This window comes from Anas acuta, chromosome 1 (genome assembly GCF_963932015.1).
Source record: "Anas acuta chromosome 1, bAnaAcu1.1, whole genome shotgun sequence".
NCBI classification, from domain to species: Eukaryota; Metazoa; Chordata; class Aves; order Anseriformes; family Anatidae; genus Anas; species Anas acuta.
Window position 1 is genome coordinate 146,340,889 of NC_088979.1, and position 26,547 is coordinate 146,367,435.

The 26,547-nt window shown below is 36.7% G+C and overlaps 1 protein-coding gene and 1 long non-coding RNA gene across 12 annotated transcripts in view; one reads left to right on the forward strand and one right to left on the reverse strand.

Moving 5' to 3' along the window:
* LOC137846130 (uncharacterized) overlaps positions 1-10,039 on the reverse strand; it is a 49,150-nt gene extending 39,111 nt beyond the window's left edge. The window contains exon 1 of the long non-coding RNA XR_011090394.1: positions 7,407-10,039. This is a non-coding gene — a long non-coding RNA (uncharacterized lncRNA). The remainder of the gene's footprint in view (positions 1-7,406) is intronic.
* Positions 1-26,547, forward strand: part of MYBPC1 (myosin binding protein C1) — an 81,053-nt gene that overhangs the window by 10,458 nt on the left and 44,048 nt on the right. For 4 of the 11 annotated variants that reach the window (XM_068663766.1, XM_068663789.1, XM_068663786.1 and 1 more), the window contains exons 2-8: positions 12,113-12,145; positions 14,963-15,004; positions 20,419-20,454; positions 20,817-20,852; positions 22,206-22,241; positions 24,761-24,865; positions 26,296-26,444. In XM_068663766.1, the coding sequence (XP_068519867.1) occupies positions 12,113-12,145; positions 14,963-15,004; positions 20,419-20,454; positions 20,817-20,852; positions 22,206-22,241; positions 24,761-24,865; positions 26,296-26,444 (437 nt within the window). The remainder of the gene's footprint in view (positions 1-12,112; positions 12,146-14,962; positions 15,005-20,418; positions 20,455-20,816; positions 20,853-22,205; positions 22,242-24,760; positions 24,866-26,295; positions 26,445-26,547) is intronic. The other 7 variants (XM_068663783.1, XM_068663776.1, XM_068663797.1 and 4 more) reach the window with 7 other exon arrangements.

Here is a 26,547-nt window from a genome sequence, read left to right on the forward strand (position 1 = left end):
TGATGCACCAAGGATTTGCCTAGTGCCACATGTCCACAACATCATAGAGTCCCTAAATGTTTACCTGCAGAAAAAGACCTTTGTCCATCCACATGTGCAAAATACTCTCAAATGTTTTACAGTACAGTGCTTAATTCCAAACATTTGAACCACAATAAATATCCATATGCAATCATGCTTACAAAACAAAAACAAAAAACAAAAGCAAACCTGAGAGACAGATAGAGGAAGAGAGAGAACTCCCAAGGTCAATACACAGAAATGCCATTAACTAAGTTTCTGCTTTTTAGGGTAAATTCTGATTCTTATAGTGTTTGGCATCAGCAACACTACAACTCTGATACAAACATTTCCTGAATTACCAGTTAAATTTTTTTTGAAACCCTCTTCTCCAGATTTAGTTGCAAATCATCTTTGGATGCCATGTAGTGGAACAATGGCACTCACAAAAAACAGCAACCCCTAGATTTCGTAGCCCACGTACATCAGCTACCCTTAGTAAACTAAGAAAGTGGATGCTACTACCCTCTTTTTCATCCTGATTGACGAAAGAGAAATGAATTCAACTGAAAAGCTATGAATTTTGGCTTTTTTTTTCTTTATCACAAGCCTGATGAGTAAAAATTAGTATTGTTAGCATCACATAGACATACGTAATGGATTATTAGTGCTATTTGAAATGATCTCTAATCACCTACATGCCTGATGGCCTTGGGACACAGTTCCTTGTTACAGAACTTGTAAGACATTGTCTCTTAATAGGAGGTTCAATACTAAAGTACAGATGGCAGGAAACTGTTCTTATCTGGAGGAAGTCTGAGAAGACTCTTCCTTCTTGAAAAGATCACAGAGTATCAGATTATCTGTCACCCACTGTCAAACAGACTCGAAGCGAATGCTTTTCTTATTTGGTATTTGGACACACTGTTGACACTGTAGTACTTATTACTTTGACAAAGAGCTGATAACAAGCTGAGAAATTCACTCCTGAGGGAATCCCAACATTTTCATCTTGTTTTTAGCCATGAACCTCAAAGAAATGTTGATCCGTTAAAAAACTACAAAATGGGAATACCAGCAGATTTTAATTTTAAATTGTTGATGTTTCATTCTGAAATTTGATTAAAATGACACCTATCAGCACATCTCAATAGTTTTCTTGTAATTTGCTGAAATATGTTACATGATTCATATCACCCCAGTCCTATGCTGATGCTCTCATTTCCCCATAACAGTCAAGTGGAATGGTTTCCCACTGGCAGGTACATACTCTTGTAACTCTCAGAACCAACCTGGGAAAAGTGCACATGAGATGTAGTCCTTACTGTGACTCAATCTACTTATAGAAAGCATCAGGTCCACAATGTAACTCCCATAAAATGAAAGTGTGAACGATTTCCTTGATTCAGAATGAAATATTTCAGGATATCTTAGCAAGAAAGATGTTGAGGTTTAGATCAAGAAAGAGTGAAGCCATTTTACAAATTATGAAAATAGTTCCTAATCTGGTTTGGAAATTATCTCATGATCTGAAAGGAAGTTCTCGTGGTTAAGTACCCATCTATTAGGAAGGCTGGAAGGAAAACCCAGGGAACTACAGGCCTGTCAGTTTGACTTCGATGCCAGGGAAGGTTATGGAGCAGATTAGCTTGAGTGCCATCACACAGTACATAGAGGACAACCAGGTGATCAGACCCAGTCAGCAGGATTTTATGAAAGACAGGTCCTGTTTGACTAACCAGATCTTCTATGACAAGGTAACCCATTCAGAGGATGAGGGAAAGGCTCTGGATGTTGTCTACCTAGATTTTAGTAAAGCTTTTGACAGTTTTCCACAGCCTTCTTCTGGAGAATCTGGCTGCTCACAGTTTGGATGGGTATATGCATCACTGGGTAAAAAACTGGGTGGGTGGCCAGGCCCAAAGAGTTGTGGTGATTAGCGTTACATCCAGCTGGAGGCCAGTCACTACAGGTGTCCTCCAGGACTCAGGATTGGGATCAGTTCTCTTCAATATCTTTATCAGTAATCTAGACAATGGGATCAAATGCGCCCTCAGTAAGTTTACAGATGACACCAAATTGGATGGGAACGTTGATCTGCTTAAGGGTAGCAAGGCTCTGCATGGGGGGATTGGATGGACTGGACCGATGGGCTGAGGCCAACTGTATGAGCTTCAACAACGCAAAGTGCCGGGTCCTTCAGCTGGGCCACAACAACCTCATGCAATGCTACAGGCTGAGGGAAGAGTGGCTGGAAAGCTGCCTGGTTGAAAGAGACCTGGGGGTATTGGTCAATAGCTGGCAGAACATGAGCCAGCAGTGTGCTCAGGTGGCCAAGAAGGCCAACAGCACCCTGGCTTGTATCAGAAATAGTGTGGCCAGCAGGACCAGCGAGGTGATTGTCCCTCTGTGCTCAGCTGTGGTGAGGCCGCACCTCGAGTGCTGTGTTCAGCTTTGGGCCCCTCACTACAAGAAGGACATCGAGGTGCTTGACAGTGTCCACAGAAGGGCAATGAAGCTGGTGAAGGGTCTGGGGAACAAGTCTTACAAGAAGCTCTAAGGGAACTGGGGTTGTTTAGCCTAGATAAAAGAAGGACCAGGAGACATTATCACTCTCTACAGCTACCTCAAAGGAGGTTGTAGCAAGGTGGGGTGTAGCAACAAGTGATAGGACAAGAAGAAATGGCCTCAAGCTGTGCCAGGGTGGATATTAGAAAAAAAAAAATCACTGAAAGGACTGTGAAGCATTGGAACAAGCTGCCTGGGGAAGTGGTTGAGTCAGCATCCCTGGAGGTATTCAAAACATACGTAGATGTGGTACTTAGGGACATAGCATAGTGGTAGATTTGACCATGCTAGGTTGATGGTTGATGATCTTAGAGATCTTTTCCAACCTAGATGATTCTATGATTCTACAGTCTTTTGAAATAATTGCCCTGTCAATTTTATTTCTGAATTTTATCCTATAACTGGAAGTGCAATTGTCATTGAAAATATATTGTTAAATTTGAATAATAAATTAATGTAGTTCCTGAGCAGCACTTCATTTTCTGAAGCATTTAATCCAATAACCTTTAGTCTACTTTATCATGTTTTACAGCTTTCAGAGAAGAAGTAAGCACAGCTCCATATACTGCTGTCATTGGTATCACATTGTGAAGCCTTTTGCTTTCACTTTTCCCCATGGCATCTCTGAACTAAGTGAAAGTCTTTGCTTTCGCATTATATATGTATATATATATATAGTCAAACTATTGCAGCGAAAGATGTTTTTCTCAGTTTCATATCTATCTATTGCTATATTTCTTTCACATGGTCAAACTTTTCTGATGAGTGACTTAATTGCTTTTAGTAAATACATAACAAGGATGAATTAGATTTGGGATATTTAAAGCAGAATTTCACTTGGCTGGGCTAGGAGTCATTTTGAAAGCTTGATTTCTTATTAGCATCTGAAACTGGAAATAAGTTATAAGTTTAAGCAACTTATTACATAGAAAATATTTTGCAACATTTCATGAATTTAAAGAAATCGAAGCTGTGCTGTGTTCATACATTTTGTGTCTATGCAGAAAAGTGTCCCAAATATTGGAGATAACAAAATCTGTCTTTCCACAGATTTGTGTATTTGACTCTGCAAATACTAAAACGTGGATTATTAATTTTTGGCGTATGAGCCAAATTACTATTTTTTAACGTGGAGACGAGAATCAGGCCTGCTCCGTCTCCTCCTTGCTCTCTGAAAAACACAGCCATACCTGGGGCTGGGATCCCAGACAGTGATGCTGGACATATGCAATGTTGTTAGCCAGCAGCGCCACTTACGGGTCACTAGCAAATACGATACAGACCATCAGGTTTAGGAGCAGTGCGGATCAGTTTACAGGCCTTAATGGGACCTTTTTAACACACACTATAAAAAAGGCAGTGTGAATACTCATGAACTATAGGATAATGGGGGTGATTCTGTAGAGCTTGCAGTGCACTTACAGTCCCTTCTTAAAATAGAGTAAGACAAAAATCTGTGCTAACTGTTGAGACTTAGAGCTCCAGGCTTTCAGGTATGAAACTGGAGCGGTATCTCTCGGAGATTGGGAAGCTCAAATCAGGTACTTCAGGGCTCTATTATTGTTGCTCTTACAAAGTAAAAACAGGAGATTTACTGCTATCCTTTAGACATAGACTGTTTAACCGGAGCCAGAAGCATGCAGTACATTAAATAAATGAACATTAAAGAACCAATCAGATCATCAAGAATAGGTAGGAGATGAATATAAGAGTTTCTGGAGTATGGAATCATTTTTAACTTATGTTAAATTACTGATATATAAACTGAAATGGTGTCATAATATAGAAAAGTTTGAGAGCCTTTGTCATGGAGCATATCCTTTGCTACATTTAGTAGAAAGAAGCTGACTGGGTTCCACAGTTTTCACTACAAAAATATTGTGACAAAAATATCAGCTAAGAGTTTTTTTCAGTGACCTTTGGGATTGCATAAACCACATTTTATTACAAGTTTTGCAATTAGAGTTCCAAATGAAATGTTTTTATTTCCAAACTTGAAAGTAAAACCTACCATGGCAAGACATGGAATAAAAGATCAATCAGTATAGTCACAGACCCAGGCCTGCAGAATTTTTCAATGGCTTTGCAGGTACAGCTGTGCTGACAAACCCTTCCCTTAAAGGTACAGGCATGATGGCAAACTGAATTACCTTATCAGCATAAATAAGTCACTTTGGTAAACACTTTAACACATCTTAGCAAAGTTCTTTTGCTGTATAGATAGTGTAACCAGCAAAGGTTTGCCCACAAGATTTTTCAGGATAGATAGCATCACAAAAAAATTCAGTTTTGGAAGTTAAAAAACAGGACTTTGTTTTTAATGATGGAATAAGTTAGAAAACTGCTCAATGGGGAAAAAAAATCAAAACCATGCATGGCCCTCAAATTTTAGTCTACTTCCAGTCTGTAATCTGTGAGGTACAACCATGAATACTATTTTTTTGTCTCTCTCTTAGTTGCACAAGTGCTCAGCAGTCTTTTTTTTTTTTTTTTTTTTTTTTTTTTTTTTTTTTTTTTTTAATGGATTCATCTATTTTAAACACTGTCAGCTCTGGGCAGCTGTCTAGTTCCCAGTTACAGTATATATGCAACTTCAAGCTTGCCAAGGAAGTCTTGCACCATCTGATGAGGGTGCTGACTGCTGATGGCTACCTCCCTGCTACCAGAGATGAGATATGTGTTTTATTGTTGTTGATTTTGTTCATTTCTTTTTTTTTTTTTTTTTTTGGTTTGTTTGTTTTGAATGCATGGGTGATGTAGTCCTTTACTAGATAGCCTACTTGCACAAACTTAGAAGAATACAGTTATGCAAACCTATATTTTATTAAAGAAACTATTGAAGGTCACGGTTACAGTGTTCTTTAATGATTAATCAAAGCAAAGTTATATAATGAAAGCAAAGTTCTCATAAGAAATGAGAAAGTTGTGAAAGCTCACATAAGATCAGATTTGTTTTAATAAGATCTTCACAGAAGAATGGGAACTGCAAGGAAAACAAACATGACCCAAGTGATGGTTGTTTTATCAATGGCAATGAAGGCAAAATCTGGAGTCAACAAGTACACCACAGCTCCTCAAGTGGATCTATAACCGGTTGCTTTGGTGTCAGCTCCACAGAATTCAATATTATTTAGCATTTCATTCCAACTGTTCACCGAGTTTTTCAGTTCTTCTTAATCAGGGAACATTCTGCATTCAATATATGATGTTTTGATCTGAACCCATGGCCCCTAAAATCAAGTATACGGACATTTCTTGAAACAGAAGTATTGTAGGTGAGATTGTATGTGAGGATTAATTATTATTCTTTATTTTGCTTTTTTTTACTCCCCACAAGCTGAAACTCTTTAGGAATGGTTTTGAATTTTAATCATATATAAACTTAAATCTAAAACTAAATACTAAGTTTATTTCTCCTCCATTCTCCACTTGAAGATGCATCAGTGGATTATGAAACTTTTAATTGCTGGAATATACAAATAATTTCAGCTTCAGTGAACATACTGACTTGTTCAATTTTTTGCAGTAAGAGATAGCATTTAACCCAAGGTTACTGCTTTTACATCTAACCAGAAACAGTTACAGAGAGCCAAAACAGACAGCCCCATCTGCCTACATCATCATTACAACTGGTAATGGAAAATAGAAATATATTAATAAATTTTATCAGTCTGATTCCATCATATTGTTGGTCACAATAATAGTAAGGTAGGCAAGGTATGAGAGCACCATTGCTTTTTAACTTTACCCTTTTAGACTGAAGTTTAGACAAAATGATTTCAGCTGGGATTATAGTTTATTGCTTCCACTCAGATTGGGAACTGTCTATAGAATTTATATGCAAGTAACATTATTTCTCTGTGGATAATTCAGATTCATGAGACAGAGGGAAGACCTTGTCTCTATGACTGTGTTTCTGTTTCGCAAACTGCTAACTATTCTACTCCTTATTGATAAGAATAGATGTTTACTTCAAGTTAAGTCCAACCAAATGCAATAGGAGCACTTTTATTGATCAGAAATTATTTTAGATGAAGCCGCCTGTCTCCCAGCTCATTTAATCTGTGGTCTCCTAAGACTACTGTTTACCAATGAAATGCTCATCATGCATTAATGCCTATGGTTTTGTTGAGCAAGATTCTGTTTTCCAAAAGATGAAACTATGGCTTTCAATCACATCACAGATGACCCTGTGACTCTCTACTGGCCTGGGTGAAGTGACCTATAGAAAATGGTCAAATCATTTTGAGTTATTTATCTTCTCCAGTTTTTTTGATTGTTTGTTTGTTTGTTTTTGGTGGTTGGTTGGTTGGTTTGGTTTGGTTTGTTTGTTTGTTTGTTTTTCCAGGAAAATAAGCAGTAGTGAAAACAAGTAGCTTTCCTACTTTTCTCTGTTGATCACCTGGACATGAGGTTTGTCTAGAAACTGTTCCACATCCTTGGTCCTTCACTGCCCACCAATTTTGGTAGAGCACTTTCTGCCCCCAGAGAAAGCAATGTGCCACAAACGCAGTTCTAGTGTTTTTTAGGGTCTGCACACAGAGAAGAATCCTCACATACAACAACTGCATAAGGGTTGCAGGGAGCCATGTTCTGTCCCCAAACTAGTATTTTGTCTATTTTTGTTTGACAAGCAGAGTCAGCACTTTAGGAATGCCTACGTAATAGTTATATTTGTATGATCCCTTGAAGCTATGTCCACAAGCTTAATCCACCTACTTAAATTTGACACAAGTTGACAGTCCTTTGTGACAAAAAGCATTAAGTGATTATCCTCGTGCTCTTTGACATATGAAAGTCACTTTAATATGCTGCTGTTGCACAGACAGATATCATACCTGTATCCATGGTGATGCAGCTATAGTCCTGGTTTCCCTTTCAGGTAAATGGGAGTAAGCCCTGTGGTCAGACTGGGTGAGATCCTGAATCCTTTGGCTGTTCTGACCAGAGTCTTTGCTGGGTTCTAACCAATCTACATTTGACTGCAGGAAGAAATAAATGCAGGAGACTTTCCTCCTCCCTCTTATGAATGTTCCAGCCCAGGGATAGTGAAACGCTATCTTTAGACTTTGTGCAAGCCCTTATTTAATGCTCAAGGTCATTTTCTTCACCTAAGGGGCGAGGTGTATGTTGGGGGGGTTGCAGGGTATTCATTACTCTTTTTTTCAAAACCACTAAGCATTCTTCTTAAGGCTACCCAAAACAAACCTTGTCATGAGCACAGAGTCACAAGATCAGAAGGGTCATACAGCCAGACCTCTTTCCCAGTATGCTGGAGATAACCTGCAGCTCTCAAATGGTCTGAACTGCAAGACTTGGGATACTTTGACTCCAGCGCACTAGTAAAGTAGGACCTGGGAACTTTTTTAGAACTGTCAGCATGCCTCATTATGTTTACACTCCAATGTGAAAAGTAATATATATGATGTCAGGGAGTTTCTATGCTTGTTGCTGTCACAGAAGCCAGTGGAAGTGGGAATTTAGAGACTTTGAAAACTGGCCACTACACATAAGCACCCTGTCAATTTCCTGCCAAAGCATCTTGTGGTTATTGCAGGTCGGATGTCAGTGCAGCCAGACCTAAAATGGAATTGAAGTTTTAAATAATGATAGTCCCAATTTAACATGGCTCTTAAGCATTTCCATAACTTTAGCACATGAGTAGCTCATGGAACTTTTAAAAACAGTTATATGTATGTATAGCAAGAGACTTTAAGTCTTATTTTGTCTGAAAAATTGAAGATGGTAAAAGTGGGACAGTGATGGAAAATAGTTGGTAATGGGTCAAATTGCATCTCCTGCTGATTTTCAAGGGTGTATGTATTATAAATCATACATAAAAATCTCTTGGCTCTAAGTGCTCATATCCTATGTCAAACTGGATCCTGAATGCATCTCATGACATGGATGAGACATGAAAGCATTTCTGGAGATGCTTTCCTAAGTGACAGTTGTGTTTTCATTTTATTTGCTAACTACACTTCTTAATAGGTTATTTTTTCTTAGCAGTCACGTAGAATGTACTGATAATTCCTTTTCTTGTTGTAGACATATATAATCAGCTGCTTTACAAGTTTCAAGTCCAACAAATAAATCAAGATCTGTGTTTAGCATGACACAACTCACTGAAATGCAAGATTCTTGGCTTCTTAAATAAAGAAGTGCGTAGAAGAGACCATCACTTCTTGTCTTAGGAGCTGCAAGACAGAAATTAGCTTTAGTTGCTTAGTAGAAGACCAAGTTCACATTATGATATCAGCCCGGTTGTTTATCAGACCTTCAATGGGTTCTTTTCCCTGTAGCTCAAGAGGCTTGATCCAACCCAGTGAAGAATGGTGCTTCTCCTAAGGGGCAACACTTTCTCCACCATCAGCCCCCTGACAATGCGTTGACAGAGCACCATATTAGGCAACAGGGCTGTTGAGAATGGCATTTGGGAACTCCAGTGAGCATGCCTCCTAGGGAAAGACCACAACAGTAAGCTGCTGGTTGAGTGCATGGAGCCCTTTCCTAGCTGACAAGCCTGTTGCAGAGGTCAGCCAGAGAGGGCTATCATTCTCTGGGGAAGTGGAAACTACTCAGTGCTATTAATGTTTTTTTCCTGGCTGTCCTCAGAAATAGAACTGTAAGCCAAGCATGACCATGAAAGGGGTCGCACATGGCCAAAAGATTATGCTGAAGTATCTCCCACGTCTTTGCCACCTCCAATGCCTGGAACCATCTCCCTTCCTTTTTTGCCTCCCATTCCAAACTTCAGGTCTCTCTCCTCAGCTCAGTTTTTGCTTCAGTTTTCCTAGCAATAGCCTGAAAAACCTTGAACTGTGGTTTCAGAAAGAAACCATTGTCTTCCTGGACTGGCTTCAGCCATCTTCCCATGACAGAACTGCAGAATAGTTGAGGCTGGAAAGGACTTCTGGAGAGGGTCTAGTCCAACCTACCTGCCTAGAACAGGGTCAAGTAGAGCATGTTGCCCATAACATTGCTCAGGTTTTGAGTACCTCCTTGTATGTCTGCATATGTGAGATTAAGTTTGGACTATAGTAGTGGTTTAAGTCTGGCCTGCACTGTAGGTTTTGGACAACACTTGTGCCTGCTGCTAGGTAAGCCAGGACTGCAAAGATGTGTGATTTCTGACCAATGCCACTGTATGATAGGAGTCTTTGCATATTTGTAAAAATGTACAGGGGTCATAACATCAAGTTTTGGTCACGAAGGGTGACTATATTATATCACTGCAAAGCACTGCTTTGTGGAACAGCCATATCTAAACATTGAGTCTATAGTACACTGATAGGTTTACACTGGCAAAAATGTTTCTAGGAGGAACATGCATTTATTTATACAGTAAACTAAAGATAGTGACTATGTCTAGTTCACTGTGTTGAGTTGATTGCTGCCTTTAATTATAACTAGATGTTAAGTGTGAAGGCAAGATAAAATCTACAAAATAAGACCTGTGACTTATCTGGATTTGAACAGAATACAAAGTCATGCCTATTTTCTCCTGAAACAACATTCACACTTGCTAAACTACTCTCATTATCTGTTAATAATTAGTAGCAACCCAAATGGGCAATCTTTTATAAAAATCATTAATAAATGAAACTATTTGAGTGAAACCAATTAAAAATGCACTTACTTTGAGGATATGGCAGACCATGAAATAACTTTAAAAATGAAAGAAAAACTCAAGGGAAGTCCCTCAAAACACTCATAACCCTGCCATCTGAGAGTGGACAGTGCTTAGATCAGTGAGCTGGGGAGAATTTTCAAATTCAGTGGTAGTAAGAATACTCCCTGTTTCTAGCAATCAAATTCCCAAAAGATAAGTATAATTCCCATTAATTTCCAATATTTTCTGCTATTACTTTTTTCATACAAGAAAAAGACTTCCATACCACAGAGATGAGATTCTAGTCGTAGTGGGCGCAGTCAGAAATTTCATGATAATGAAGGGGTGATGTTCCAAAAAGTATTTTTCCTTATGGAAATTTTCATACTGTCCTTGGCCACAAAGAAAAACTTACTATGTTAGTATGTTAGTAGGTAGAGCAGTAAGACAAATTGCTATAAAGGCAAACTTTTTTTTTTTTTTTTTTTTCCTAATGAGACTTTGTGTCTGCTGGACTTTAATATACATTTTCCTTTTTATCCCATGATAGGTGCTGTGACCAGGCTTACAGCATTGAGCCCTTTCCCTCTAGTGAGGGATTCTGTTTGGACTCTCTATAACAATTTGTTACAGTGTTTGTGTATGTGACTGGAAGTTCCTAAAGCATATCACTTTCACACACTCAGCTTAAAATTATCTTTGCATTAAAAGCATTTCTCCCTTTTAAGCATTACATGAATTTGTTAAGAATGAAAAGTATGTTTTCTTTATATTTAGACCTGTGTGCAAAGGAACAGCCTTACCAGCATTTCTGTGTGACAGAAATGGAAACTTTATTTCCTGAACGTGAGCTGAGATGGGGTCCCAAAGGTTAATGCCCATAACATGACAAAAGCTAGTATCAGCCTTCTACTGTTACACTTGAGGATTTCAGCCTTCTAAATCTTTGCTTGTTGCAAGTAGTTGAGCTGTAAGTCAATAGACTATCTCCAATAAATATTGCATTTTCAACCAGTCTAGAGTTCTTATGCTTTTATAGGTTGACAATAAGCTTCTTTTAACTGTTTAAAAATTAAGCTTTATCCGGTTAATTTGTTCTTGTTTTCAGATCAGAGCACGTGACATCCCAAAGAATAACATTAGAATAGGATAGAAAGCCTAGCTTCTGTATTATACAAATGAAAAGGGAACTGATTTAGATCAAAACAAACAAACAAATAAACAAAAAACATGAGTGAAAAAAAAAAGAAAAAATATTAAAAAAAGAAACTAACTAACTGTAGGTTCTACACAGAGCAGCTGGACTGATATTTTTTACTTTCTGCTTGCCCTGAACACTGAACTCTAGATCTGGTGTTGTGGTGAAAATGAGGCCTCTAGGTTCTCTGTACATGATCCTTCTCAATTAATGTATCCATTACACTTCACGATTAAAGACCTATCCCAGTTGATGGAAAATTTGCTCAAACATTAAGGTATCATCTGACAAAAGTGTATCAGTTATGATGTTGGCTTAGTAAGTTGTAGATTTAAGTACAGGCTCAGAACCAATTGACTGTAACAAATCAAACCCAAACTTGAAATTCAACTTGCATTCCATGATATTCCAGAGCTGTCCTAAAGCAAAACTGACTAAACGTACTTGGGTCCACCTATGGAAATTATTATGGAAATATACATGTAGATAAGTATTATATATCTCTGGACTGAACAAGTTCAATTCCCTCTTTTCAAAGAATATAAGCTTTAGGCTTCTGACCTTGTCATTGTAAAGATGTCAAGTATCGCCTGTGTGAAAGCCAACAAAATCTGAGAACTGCAATTAAATGATTAAACCAAACCGTGTACAAATTCAACAAATATACACCAAATACACAAAAACTATTTGCTTTTCTTGAAGCTCAATAGCTGTCTTCTTTCTTCATTTTTCAGAGACTGAAACTGAAAATGCACCACCACCTCCAGGTTAGTGTAAAAAGTGCTAATTGGTGCTGTAATACTAACAAGAGAATTGCATGAGATTAGATACTGCATAGACATACACCACGCTTTGTGTTTGTTGTCCTTTTGAAAGTAAGGAGCCAGTAAGCATGGCAAGGAAGCCTGCCCAAATATTTGTGTTGACTTTTCAGATTCAGTTTTGCTTTGAGAGAGACCTGATATTTACATAATGATGCAAATGAACATTTTCCTGTATATTTCCCTTCAGGGTACAGGAAAATGATGACTGCTTAAATTCTGTAGCTAAATTATGCAGTCTTCTTTGATGCCGAACAACATCTAATTACCTAAATATTCCTTTCCATTTCCCATTGAAGGTACAAGCTAAGCAAAGATGACAGAATCAAGCACTGGATTCATCTCACCTAATATTAGCCATCTGAAAACATTGCTCCACCTGTAAGCAGTGGAGCAGATCCTGGAATGTATCTGTTCATCTAATGAACGTTTCCTGGATAATGTATCTAAAACATCACTGGTTGTCTGTGTTTAGGCTACTAACCCAAGGAATCCAGATGTCTAGATTTTAGTGGGTGAACACCTTTGAGGAAGCCAAAGTTAGGTGAGATGAAACTCATGCACGGGACTACGGTTTCAGGTAAAGCTGAAGCTCTGTGCAAAGCTGCTACCTTCTCTTTAGTGGGAGATGAAAAGTTATGCAAACCTTTGTCTTATGGATTTGATTTGCATTGAGAAATTTGTACTATATTCTCAGATGTTGGATAATATATATATATATATAATAAATATATATGTTACAGTTGTCTAATTTAACCATTTGGTGAGTTTTATTCTCTGTGTAGCTACCTGAGCAGCCATACCAAACACAAAAAATAAATTTCCAGTTCACATGTTAAACCTGCATGTACTTGCATCTTGCAAACTGTCATTTTTTAAGGCTGATTCAATACACTCTTGTTTAAATGATACACTCTTTCACTAAGAAATAGTAAAGTCTGAAGGCAAAAGTATCATTTGCCACAAGGAGTTTCATGTTGAAATAACCCTCTAATATTTTCATGCTAGTATGAGCTCTTTCATATTGCATATATTTAAAATGAAAAATAATATTTCAGTCATGATGGTTACACTTTTTTTTTCTTATTTTTTTCTTATTTTATCTCAACAGTAAGATCTTTACAGTTGATACTCCAAAATATTCACACTGGTGTTCTAAGTAGATACACTTTGTACTTGAATTCATGTTCTTCATCAACCTTAACTTTTAAGTAAGACTGAAATGGCAGGCAGGTTTCTATAGCCAGAAAGAAATATGATTTTTGAAGCATTATTTGAAAATTTCTACCAATCCTGTCCAATAAGTAACATCTTCTTCCTTTCTTTTCAATTACACAGGATTAAATATGAAAACATTTCTATAACTATCTTCCTTTTCCCACCACCTTTACTTCTTACAATCTTCTATAAAACAAGTAGGGTGTCAGTAAGTCTTTATGGTTAAGCACAAACCAAATTTTGGGGAAGCCATTGTAAGAACTCCTTCTAGATCTTAATGTCAAGCTATCAGGCTGTTATACTCAGTCAAGAATAAGATTTTCAAGTGGGATTTAAACATGCTATCACCTTCCAAAATAGTGAATTCTCTTAAACCCAGCTATTAGTGGGAAAGTAGCAAACCTCCCATTAAAAAGGAACAAGTTTGACCATCTGTCCAAGACAGACAATATTCCAGACAACTGGAGCTTTGAAATTCCTAACAACCAGAAGCAGCTAAGGGTCTGTCACGCCTATAGAATATGGCCTTGTCTTCCACATTTCAAGTTTTATTTTTGTAGTTATAACAGCTATGCACATGTGAGCAAGAAATTAGGAATAATATCCACTGGATCTCTCAAATTTTTCCTCCATGACACAAAAGTTATCTTAGCTTCACCTTGAGGGTATTATCCCATTGACCTTCACCCAAACCCAAGTAATACCAAGTACTTGACAGGTAAGTTCACCACACAAAGTCATTTTGCACAGTAAATAGAGTATTGAGTGTGTATTCCTTGAAGTCAGTACAATTCATATGACTTGACAAGCTCTTGTATGCAAATAGAATGACATAAAACCCAGAAGAATAGGAATCATAATAGGAATCCAATAATGAAATGGAGAAAACTTAGAAAATTTGATTTTGTTCAATCTATAGTTCAAGTTTTCTCACATATACTGGGTTAGAGTTATTTCACATACACTTCGTTGGAGTACATGAGAAGCTATCAACTATTCTGATCAAAAAAAAAACTCAAATCAAACAGTCTAGGTAAGATGAAAATGATAATGAAGAAGACAATGAGAAATAATCGAGAACACTCAATAAACTCTCTCTGTATACTGTCCTAAGGATAAACCACTTAGGGAACGGAATTCTGGATACCGTTAAAATATTTGGAAGTATCTCATGTATGATCCAAGCCCATTCATACTAACAATGTTATCTAATTCTTTTCAAAGGCTTTTGTAAATAACCCCAAGAACAAAAAACTAACAACTATTTACAAACAACACTATGTAGCTTCCACTGAACACCTTTTTTTTTTTTTTATAACTCATTCAAAACGTAGCAAATGCGCTGATATGCATGCATCTACATGTATAACAAATGCTTTATGGAATTACATTTGTAAGTGATATATACATGTATATTAATAATTCTTTAACCACAGTTATTCAATACTAGTGAACCTACAATATTGATATATATTTTTAATGCTGTGTAAGTTTTTCTTTTTACTTTAAGATCCTCTCAAAAATATACTTGTACTTCCTACACAGAACAAAAAACACCACAGGAAGGTGGAACTGAAAAGGGTAAAGGTGAGTTCAAAAATATATTTCAAAAATGTGCAGTAAAGAGAACATTCCTAAATGCTGTTCTGATGCTGCATTGCTTGAGTAGAAGCTGGACTCAGGATCTTGATCTTGCTGCCAAATTTTAGAAGTGTGATGTGAAGCTTCCAATATCCTTCTGCATGACTTACGCAGTACAAGCAAATTTAGATTCTTATGAGTATCTTCAAAAGTTCCTTGAACAAGACAGACACTTTTTAGTAACAATAACTATACAGACTGTTCTTCTTAATAGATCAAATTTCAAGTGATTTGCATGAGCAGAAAGCCATCTTTAAGTGAACATGAATGCTGGCACTGACCAAGCTTGCTTAAACTCAGATACTACACACATTGGTAGCTTTTAAAAAGTGGGGAAAATCTATAATTCTAAGCTGTTTCTATTCTATCACAGAAACTTTATATTGCATATTCTTCCTTCCAGCACATTCCTCTTTCCTTCCCCATTGGGAGCACAGTTGCTGAGGTCATTAGAAGTTCTGAAAAAAAGTCTTTGAGGACTGTCTACTGTGAATAAATACATCACTGTTCCATTACCAATGCGTGTAAAATCTGTTCCATTTTCAATGCGTATTTTGTATTGCTGAGATTAGACTTCAGCTCTGTTGGAAGTTCTTCCAATTAAGAAGACACATTTTGAGGGAACTGGGTCAAATTCCACTCCTTTTTGTACTTCCCGCTAAAGTAGAATTCAAACAGCTCATCAGCTTATTTTGAAAAGAATAATCTTTTTAATTTTTCATTCTGACAAAAGGTTAAACCAGAACAAAATATACTTATAACTGATGCTTGCTTTTATTTGGGGCGGTTTTGCTTTTTCATGGTAAATCAAGAAATGGCTTGCTTGAAAATATGTTCTGCCTTTTGGTCTCCTAGACAAAATTTTGCCTTTTAGACACACTGGATTCACACGCTTATAATTGCAGATTTATTTAACAAAGGCATGCATGGCCATTTTTCTCAGCAAAATCAAAATGCACCGAGAATACGTGATTCAAATACTCTTTAGAATATAAAATTGCTGAACCAAGCTTCAGTGCATGTTATTTTGCTAGCTATCTTTGCATTGAGCAATTATTTTGACAAACAACATTTTGTGTGAGTAATCAAATCTGTCATCTTGGTAATGCAAACATAATTCAGGAATAATTTGCATGCCTAATGATAGGAACAAAGATGAAGTTCTTGCCTTGGGCTATTTTAGCAGTTAGTTCTGCTTGGTTTAATCTTGACACGAGAGAAATGTTTGTTCCTGAAGTTAACATGTACGGTGTTCTCTCTACTGTTCACAAGCCTACATTTTATTGAACTAAAAAGAAAACATGGTAGGTATCACATCAAATACTTCTGTTATATTTTTATACACAATTATACAATTTCTGTGTTGAATTTAGAGAAGAACACAGGTATTTCCTAAAGGCAAAAATTCTTTATTGGTGCTTACCCTATCTAGGAGGATATTGCAGGCCAAAAATTGTTTGAGATTTCACTGTGGGAGGTGTTTTGAGTTTCAATTCACAGTGATGGCAGCCACCTCAGTAAGAATTCCAGTGAAAATCTGAATACATGTACTTATATGTAGAAAAAATGACCTTCTGTCGTGCTCCAGTGGAACTGTCAACTTTGCAAAGCAATGTATATGTCAATGCCAGACACTCAGCATTTTCAGCAGTATTTGTCTTTTTTTTTATGACACAAATATATTTGTTGAACAGTATAATGACATTGTTCCTATCAGCTACTGTTCTGTTGCAGTGTCACCAACAAAGAAAAAGTAAATTTTCTGAGAGCAATTCCTTCATGTTTGAATGTCAAAAGAAAATCTTTATAATGGTGATCATGATGCACAAATCAGGAAATGGTTTCATTTCTCCCATTTGTCCAAAATCAACAAGGAAATGAAGGCAGAAACAGCCAGAGGTCAGCTTTGTATAAGCTACTTATAAAACCATGTCTGTAGTTTCAGAAATAACAGATTTAGGTACTTCTCCAAATGGGGAATGAAATAGAAAAAAAATCATATCTGCGTTCTACAGTGATCCTAAGATACCTGGGTGCTAGCAGTTGTGTCTACTTTGTTGATAATTTACAAAAAAATGTATGTAGGAATCTGGGATGGCCTCTTTGGTGCAGTCAGACAATGCCTGAACCTGGTGTCTAGGAAAGAAAGCTTGGTCCATAATTATGGAGCACGGGGTACAAAATTTTCCCCTCGTTTCTAAGATGACATTAGCTGCAGAAGTTAGGAGATGAAGTATACCTATCTGTGTGTCTGTTTTACTGTTCTATTTCTTTTTAGTAGTTATTGTCTGTGTGAAATTAAATATTTATGTCCCTTTATGTTCACTGTAAAGTTAAGAAATGAAGGACTGTGTGATAAACTCTTTGTTACCTTGTCATTGTTTTGCTATAACATCAGTACTTCACAGCAGTAATTTATTTGTGGGTGTGTGTACAATAATAATTTATTGTATTTCTAGTTTGAAAAACATCTGAGTTTTGTGAAAAACAAAACAAAACAAAACAAAACAAAAACAGGATACACATGAGCATACCTTTTATCTCCAGATCAAAAAGTGACAGCAGAAGTCCTGCCTAATTTACTATGTTATCCTGAACTCATTCATTTTACATTCTTCTGCTTTCGTTTTTAATTTCAGTGTTATCTTACACATTGATTATTGTTATAATTGTTTTTCTAATTGTTGGAATAAATGAACTTTAATATCAATTTGCTCATTCCTTTTTAGGTCCAATCCATCTATTCAGATTTACTTATCTCTTTTCTCTAGGTTACATCCAACCATCTACTAAAACATCTGCATGTTTCATTCTTGTATTTCTTCAGGTTTCACTTATCCATTCATGTCTCTACTAAAATTCCATTGCTGATGTATGTACTTTAGTTTCTGAAAGGATAAGTCCCACTGATGGGACTCATGAATGATGGTGAAAATCAGATGGGTAACTAAAGGCAACTAAATTTCAAACTGTTTGTCTTAGGAGGCTTAAAGTGTGCTCAATAATTCTAGCACAAACTAAAATGACAGAACCAGTTGGCTGAGTTACTCTCAAATTATTTATGTAGAGTGAAGACAGGGGTTTGCTCTAAGTGATGTTTATCTACTTCCTGTCTTAACCCTGAAGACTTACTCCAATGTGCAGTAGTACAATAAATAAATAAAATGTTAAGGTGCTTTAAAGTCAACTGCAGCTGCAAAACAGTGTCTCTGCCCTGGCCAGAACTCCTGCTTACATATTCCTGCCGTACCTCTCATGCCAGCTCCCTTGGTCATCAGTGAGTGACACCAAGGGAACACTAAAGAAAGATCAAGTTCACCAGGTCTGTTCACCAATTGAATCAAGTTTGAGATGATGCTCAAGTGGAGGAAATTTCAAAATTCACATGTTCAGTTATGTGGGACCAGACTTTTGACATTGACACATGGCTTTCGAGTATTCTTTTTAAATAATAATAATAACAATAATAACAACAACAACAACAATAATAATAATAATAAAAAGTAAAATAATAGCTTAGAATGATTTTCCCACTTCTGCAAAACATTAAATTTATCAACAATGTGACTGATGGCAGAATCTCAGCTTCCACTTTTGTGTAACAGATTTCAAATCAAGGGAAAGTAGGTCTAAAATTCTGCAGACACATTTGCAGTGGAATAACATAGCCTTGCATTAATTTATTTGCTAGCACTATATGTTAAAAAATCTGACATGACTTTGTCATTACTTTGCTTTCACTGAAAATGAGTATCTTCAATGTCTGCTGATGTCAATGGAAGATTCAGGTGGTGAGAACTTTTCCACTTAATGTCTGCTTTCCTTTCCTTTCCTTTCCTTTCCTTTCCTTTCCTTTCCTTTCCTTTCCTTTCCTTTCCTTTCCTTTCCTTTCCTTTCCTTTCCTTTCCTTGCCTTTCCTTGCCTTGCCTTGCCTTGCCTTGCCTTGCCTTGCCTTGCCTTGCCTTGCCTTGCCTTGCCTTGCCTTGCCTTGCCTTGCCTTGCCTTGCCTTGCCTTGCCTTGCCTTGCCTTGCCTTGCCTTGCCCTTCCTCTTCCCTTTCCCTTTCCCTTTCCCTTTCCCTTTCCCTTTCCCTTTCCCTTTCCCTTTCCCTTTCCCTTTCCCTTTCCCTTTCCCTTTCCCTTTCCCTTAAGAAAACACATTTATAAGATAACAAATTAATCCTTCATGTGCAAGGCTTCTATTGCAACTGACATCCTCTTCCCAAGGGAATTTTTAAAAGAAGTCCAATGAATCATTAAAAAGGAATGAGTAAAGTGTCAGGGATAAGCATGTAAATTCCGCATAAATTCTGCATAAAAAAAAATCTATCAAGCATAAAATTTAATACGACCAGAATTCTTTAAAATGCAATTAAATTTTATGTGTTTTTGCCATAGGTTTTGCATTTGTCCTTGAAAAAAAATAAAGACAAGTTTAAAGATGACTTCAGAGTTAAAAGTTGATTCTGGAAACCCAAATCTGGAAAAATTCTAATTAAAAATGTGGGTTAATATTATTCTAGTTCAACTATCTTTTCCTCCACTTTGAAATGTTCTCCAGCTTATTTTTTGTTACATTTTAAAAGACATATTGTTATCTTTGTTTTCCATATATATTAGATCCTAAATATATCTAGTTTATTCCAGCCTCTCTACTAAACATGTCTTTTTTCTTTTCTTTTCTTTTCTTTTCTTTTCTTTTCTTTTCTTTTCTTTTCTTTTCTTTTCTTTTCTTTTCTTTTCTTTTCTTTTCTTTTCTTTTCTTTTCTTTATTTGACTTTTAAGACTTTTCATGTATTTTTATCAGAAACTGGTATCTCTGTGATTTCTTGTCAACATCCAAAATTCAAAGAGATTTAGGAGATTGTTATAAAATTAGTCTTTATTCTGGATTTCTGATATTCATGATTACAATATTTCAGGCTTAATGTCATTTTCATGTCTCGTAGGCTTTTGATTTATATAAATACATATCTATCATTGTACTTATGAGTTTAAACAAATTTTAAATCCCTGGATTTTGATTGCTTCTAATTATTTAATACCTGATGATTGTTAACATTCAGTGCTCTTAAAAGGAAAATCCATTGTGATGATCATAGTTCTGTCTTTGTTAACATTCAGTGCTCTTAAAAGGAAAATCCATTGTGATGATCATAGTTCTGTCTCTATTTTAAGGCATTATCTTATAATATGGGGGGGGGAAGGGGGGAGGAGGGAACAAGTTGTTTATTCCTTTCATTTTATATTAGTATTCCAATAGGGAAATTATAAAGTATAAATACCGGGGACTATTTTTAACTGTTGCATATCTTGACTTAAATGTTGCTGAATGCATATATGGTGCACATTTTAATTGCAGACATGGACACCAGAGAAATGGCATCTTCCTCAGAAGGTCAGATATGTGATTGACCTTGATTTCATTGTGGCTTTTTATGTATTTACTGTGGATTACATCTCTAACAAACAGAACCACTCAGCAGCTTCCATATAAACTCATGATTTAATAATAGATCACTGTTCACATCTCATTTTTCTTTTACTTGCTTGAAACATTAAGGTTTACCATTCCAGCTACTGAATTACGCAAAGCTTTCTTCATCAGTTTGAAGTTTCCATTGTGAGTGCTCCTGACTATTATGATTTTTCCCTTTCTTTTGCAGGTTTTACATTTTCACATAGTTGTTTTAAAGCAGATGATCGCCTGTGCTTTGAGTTTCTTTACGCACTTTTTTTTATTTGTATTTCTTTTCACAGATGAAGATGACACTTCAGCTGGTACACCACCAGCAGGTTAGGACTGACTGTGATAGTGCTTTGTGTGTGTATGTATGTATGGATTTTTCTCATGAGTATTAATGAAGAAAGAGTCCAAACTTTTGGACTGAACTCAAAACACGCTCATTAGAGAGTAAGATTTTTGCGGTACCCAAAATTAAATTAATCCATGTTCTGAAGTACAGGACCTTCATACCAGACAAGTTTCTTTCTGGTCCTGTCTTGAGCTTTTTGTTAGAACTTTTGCCATTGGAAGGTAAAAATCAGTAAGCATCTCTGAAGGCAATTCCCCTTAGTCTGTTACTATTGACAAGTACAGAATGAATTTCTAGGTTAATCTTGAGACCAAACTCCAGAATTAAAAATAAAATAGTTGCCTTATAATTTCAAAATAAATTTATCCACAGAATTGTCTATCAGCTCTCCTTAGGCCATATGTCTTACCTACAAGACAAGTAGTTTTAATTTACCACTCCAAGCCATCACTGCCAAGCTGGCAGATAAAATGCCTTGGGTAGTTGGCAGAAGAAAAGCAGGAGTACAGGGGTAATTCATAGTAGATGTGACATGGGCAACACTTCACCATCATTTGCTTAAAGAAAAACAATGTTTTTTAAAGAGATTAGACTGAAAGAAACAGATTTTGGACACTAAAAAGGCTTTGCAGCGTGTCAAATGAAAAACTTTAAGAAAAAACTTTCTTAAAAATAATAAAAAAATAAAAAAGCTAGTTAAAACTTTTAACTAAAAATATTTTGAATTATCTTCACTGCCTTAAATGATCACATTTTCTTTGTCCATTCCAAAAGACTTTGCATTATTAACCATGGGATGCATGCTATCTGGAAAGTCAGTAGCAGTACATTGATTTACACTGTCAGAGAACCTCACTGGTAAGAGCTAAAAATATAAATAATGTTTTAAATTACAAAACCATGACATTTAATTTCAATTATTAATAATAAATTTTTAAACATAATAAATAAATAGACTATTTAAACAATTTGAAGTACTGTTCCCTCAGAAAAATATTGAAGAATATAAAACAACCTCTAATCTAAAATCACCCAAATCACGAGGAAAGTATCAGCTTCATTGAAACCTTCTAAAAATGAACCACTAAAAATAAAATCTTGAATGGGAATTGAACTGAATTTAGGTTTTCTAGAGAAAAGGGGAAAAGATTTCTGATTTTTTTTCTAAACTGTCCACTTCCTTTTTCTGGTGTTCAACCTCATGGGTACAGTCCTAAATATTTATTCTAATCTCCTTGCATGAAGAATCAATGTTCTTAAAATCCCAATGACCTGAGGTCAGTTAAACTGTAATCTCCGAGCTGGTGTCATCTAAATTGCTCTTCCCTTTCAGATGGGATGTCTAAGCCAGCGGAAAGAAAAGATTCAGGTGAGAACTCCTGAACAACATGTTGAAACACTCCAAATTTTACATGATAAAATCATTATTAATGAGTTATTTATTAAAGATAGTACTTAATTTTAATTCCACTGTTTATACACATTAACTTTTCAAATGCTTTTAAATATCAGAGTCTTAAATAGGTTTCTAACAGCTAAACTGAGAGAGAGAAGGCTTTGATGCACCAGACAGGACATGTATCAGTCTTTACACATACATACATACCTATCTATCTGTATGTATTTCCATATAGATAGATATGCAACTATTCCCTTCCTCAGCCTACAGGGTGGCAGTGGCATACCTGAATCCAATACACAGTCCCCAGGAGATCTGTAGGAGAATGGCTTCTTCTCACAGCTCAAAGGATGGTGGGGATAACTTAGCAAAGTCATAACCTCTTTCTTCCTACTCTGCCAGGTAACGCATACTACACCCAGTTTTGTGGTTTCAGGATTTGCAGCCTCTGGAACAAAATGAGCAGCAGGTACTTCAACCATGGTTCTTGAACTGGCATAGCAGCCTATGCCAGGCCCACGAGGCAACGTCAAACCCACGTTTTGTTCTGTTTGTTTAATAAACAGGAAAAAGCTAATATCCAGAGGTGATGATAATATGTATGCATTACTTTATGTGGTACTGAATTAATGAGTCTATGTAAGTTTCTTCCATTTATTAATATCCTTTTTTCCATTTCACCCTGTGGTGTCTCAGGTTCATTATTGCACGTGACAAGTTCCTGTTCCAAGCACTGTTAGATCCTTCTGCTCATATCAGTAACTCACTTGTTCTTTTGTTAAGTGTTTCCATATACTAGTATATTATATCAGCATAATCTAAATATCTTGATTATATAGACTATATATAGATATGTATCTATATATATTTGTGTGTATGTATGTCTGCATATGTCTTCATATATGTGTATATACGTGTGTGTATATTCATGTATGTCTTTACATGTGAAAAATATTGTACAAGCAGAAATATAGAGGTATTAGGCACACCATACATAATACATTGAAAGAATTAAAGGCAAAGATGTTACAGCAGAGCTATCTAGCATTTTGATGTCTTTTTGAAATTTCTAATAGACGCCGGGATAATAAAAACAGTTTATTTGTATTTTCTACGGTTGTCGTTGCAATAGCAATTTTCATAAGTTGAAAAGGTTCCTATAGTAGTAATCTCTATGAGATAGAAAGACAATTTTGATTTCTAACAAACCAGTTTCAACGGAAAATACTGAGCAGAGAAAGGATCTTAAAATTTCAGAATATGGCTGGAGAAGATGAAAAAAGTTGTTTAATTGGCTCATCATTAGTTACAAAAAACAAAATTAGTTACAAAACCAAAATCAAAAGAGTATTGGATAAACTACAGAAAGCTATCTTTGAATCAGAAATAACTAGAAGTCCCTTGGGAGCAAGGGATGCAGCTCTGGTTTGAAAGACATGGCCTGCTTTGTTTGGTACAGCTAAACATTTACACATTTGCCCTGCTCTTTGGTACTGCCAGGGTAGCACTGGCTTGACTCAGTTTTACCTATGAACTGACCAGAACTCCTCAAAAGAAAAGAGATGTGACAAGGTCTTTCTTGGAATGAGACATACTTTGCCTTTCGGTAGAGAGGTACCCTCTTTTGGTAGAGACAGTCACTATCTTGCTCTCCCTGCCTTTTCTGCTAGGAATTAGCTTTAAGCATGCTTTTGCATGCAAGAAATAACCGCACAACACAAAGCCCTGGATATTCAGATAAGTAGAAACACCACGAACACACAGGTGTGCTGGCACAGTTTTCTGCCTTGGGAACGTTGCTCACTTGCTTCTTCTCTCACTACCATTGCTCCTTTTCAGTTCCAAAATCTGTTTCTAGAAGAGAAGATGCTGTGCCTGAACATGTGATGGAATCATTTGCATCTGACGAACTATTTCTCTGTAATGATCAATTCCCAAACTCTCTGTTTCTATCATGATAGAAGAGAACAAAGCTCAAAATTAAGCTTCATCAGTGGCCTATTTTGGAAGCAAAAGGGACAAACTAGCTTGTACAATGAGTTTGAGTTTGGGAGACACTCACAGAAATGATACATCATCTGTGTTTTGTGTGTGGTTGTAGCTGTTTGTGTTTTCAGAACCTCCATCTCTGGTTTCCCTTCTGAAAAACAAAGAGCTGACCTTTGTGTATTGCCTCTGTAAAGCACTCATGGTTGAATACTGGTGCCATTCAAGTTGCCCAGTACCCGCCTTGGCTGATCAGGTTGCCCTCTCTTCTTCCCTAAGAGTTTCATTTTCTGTCACCACAGAGGTAGCATTCTTTCAGGAACTGTACACAATGTGACAGCCAATCCATGGATGTCAGTGTGAACAAAAACTTACATATTTTTCAGGACATCTGAAGAAAGAGGTAATAGGGTTAGACAGTTTAGTGAGTTCAGGTAAGTGTATTATGGAGGGAGTAAAACATGCTCAGATAATTGATATTTCCCTCTCTCTCTGCATCTCAGTATGGTCAATTGGAGATGGAGCTCCAGAGGAGACAGAAAAACGCGATGACTCCCAGAGATCCACCTTATTCGTCGAAAAACCTCAGAGTGGTTCAGTGAGTGTTGGTAAGTGCTTGGAAACAAAATTAAAAGCCACTTCCAGAGAGACAGAGACTGAAAAGAGGTATGTGCATTTCAGACAGTGCTCAAGTTTCTGCCCCCAGCTACAAATACTTCCACTGATTTTAGTTGGATGTGACGTCCACTCTTTGAAGGCAAAACAGAATTTAAAAAGTGAAGCATAAATAAATAAATAAATAAATAAAAATTCAAAACTAACTTAAATAATTTACTGGGCACAATGGCTAGGAGTTACAGTTTCTGAAGAAGAAAGCTGATTACTATGATGCTGTCGGTTTTAATGTTATTGATATGTCAGGAAGATCTCATCTACGCAGTAGCCTGGAGATTCCCAGGTCAACTTTTATGCACTGCAGCTGCATGTAAATCAGCAAGTAGATTGAGCTGATTAATAGGAGCAAATTTGTAAGGACGCCGGTCAAGTGGAACTGTCACCCCTAATATAACCATTCTGGGGGATTTGCTCTGGATTATCTCTTGTCTACTGGTCTAAATACCTTCTAGCAGTTGGAGCACAGGAGGTAAACTCTCAGAGCACGTCTTTGGTTTTAATTTCATCCCAGAGGAATTCACTGCAAGCAGTCCGCGACCCTATTGTGAAGTAAGCCAGACCACAGTAAATGGGGAGAGCAAGGAGGTTCAAACAGCACTCCTGAGCCATACTAACATGTCAATGTAAGCAGTGTAGCAGCACAGCAGCAGTGGTGCCAAGTTCAGTATAGGTTACTTAAAATGTATAGAGATACACTAGTAGGTGGGCAGATGAGTTTTTCTTACACACTCCTACTATTTTTCTCAGTTTCTGAGAAAAAAAAAAAAAAGAAAGAAAGAAAAAAAAAAAGAGAGAGAGAATTTTGAGCAGATTTATTTGGAAAATAAATATAACGAATTAGCTGTCTTATTCTCTGGAACTCCTGAATGTTAGGATGGAAACTCCCAAATTACTGTTTACAGAAGAATCTTTTCCTTCCCTTTGCACCTTTGAGAATTAATGATAGAAATAGATGAAGAGCTCCAGACTTTCTTTTCCAGACTGGAGTTTATTTATGTTACAACTGCCTAGCAGCCTAGGAATGTGCGTGCTCATTTTAAGCAAGGAAATGCTAGTATTGGGAACAATTCACGCATGACAACATGGAGTTTTGCCTCAGCTGATTTTTCCTGCTTCTTAGTTTGGCCCAAGCTCCACATTGTTAAGGGCAGAAGGCTTCCAGACACCAAATAATTAATCTTTGTAACACTCTGCAGTGTATATTCTCATAGCCTCTGTCACCCCCTCTGATTCTTACTGTCATGGTAGCGCTAACACATGGAGACTGGAAGGAGCAATTGTAAAAGAAACTTGTAAAACTGTGACTGAGCTATCGTCCTCATTTTTTTTTTTTCTTTTTCTTTTATTCTTTTCTTTTTAAAAGGTGGGAATATTACATTTATAGCCAAAGTAGAAGCCAAAGATCTTCTCCGAAAGCCAAATGTTAAATGGTTTAAAGGAAAATGGATGGACCTGGCCAGCAAAGCAGGAAAGCACCTACAGCTGAAGGAGTCATTTGAGCGTCATACTAAGGTGTGCCTGCTTTTCCTTTTCACAGGGGCAAAGCTCCAGAGAGCTTAAAGATCAGTTTTAGACAATAGGCAGAATTTCAAGAGAAGTGGATTCTAACCCAGGC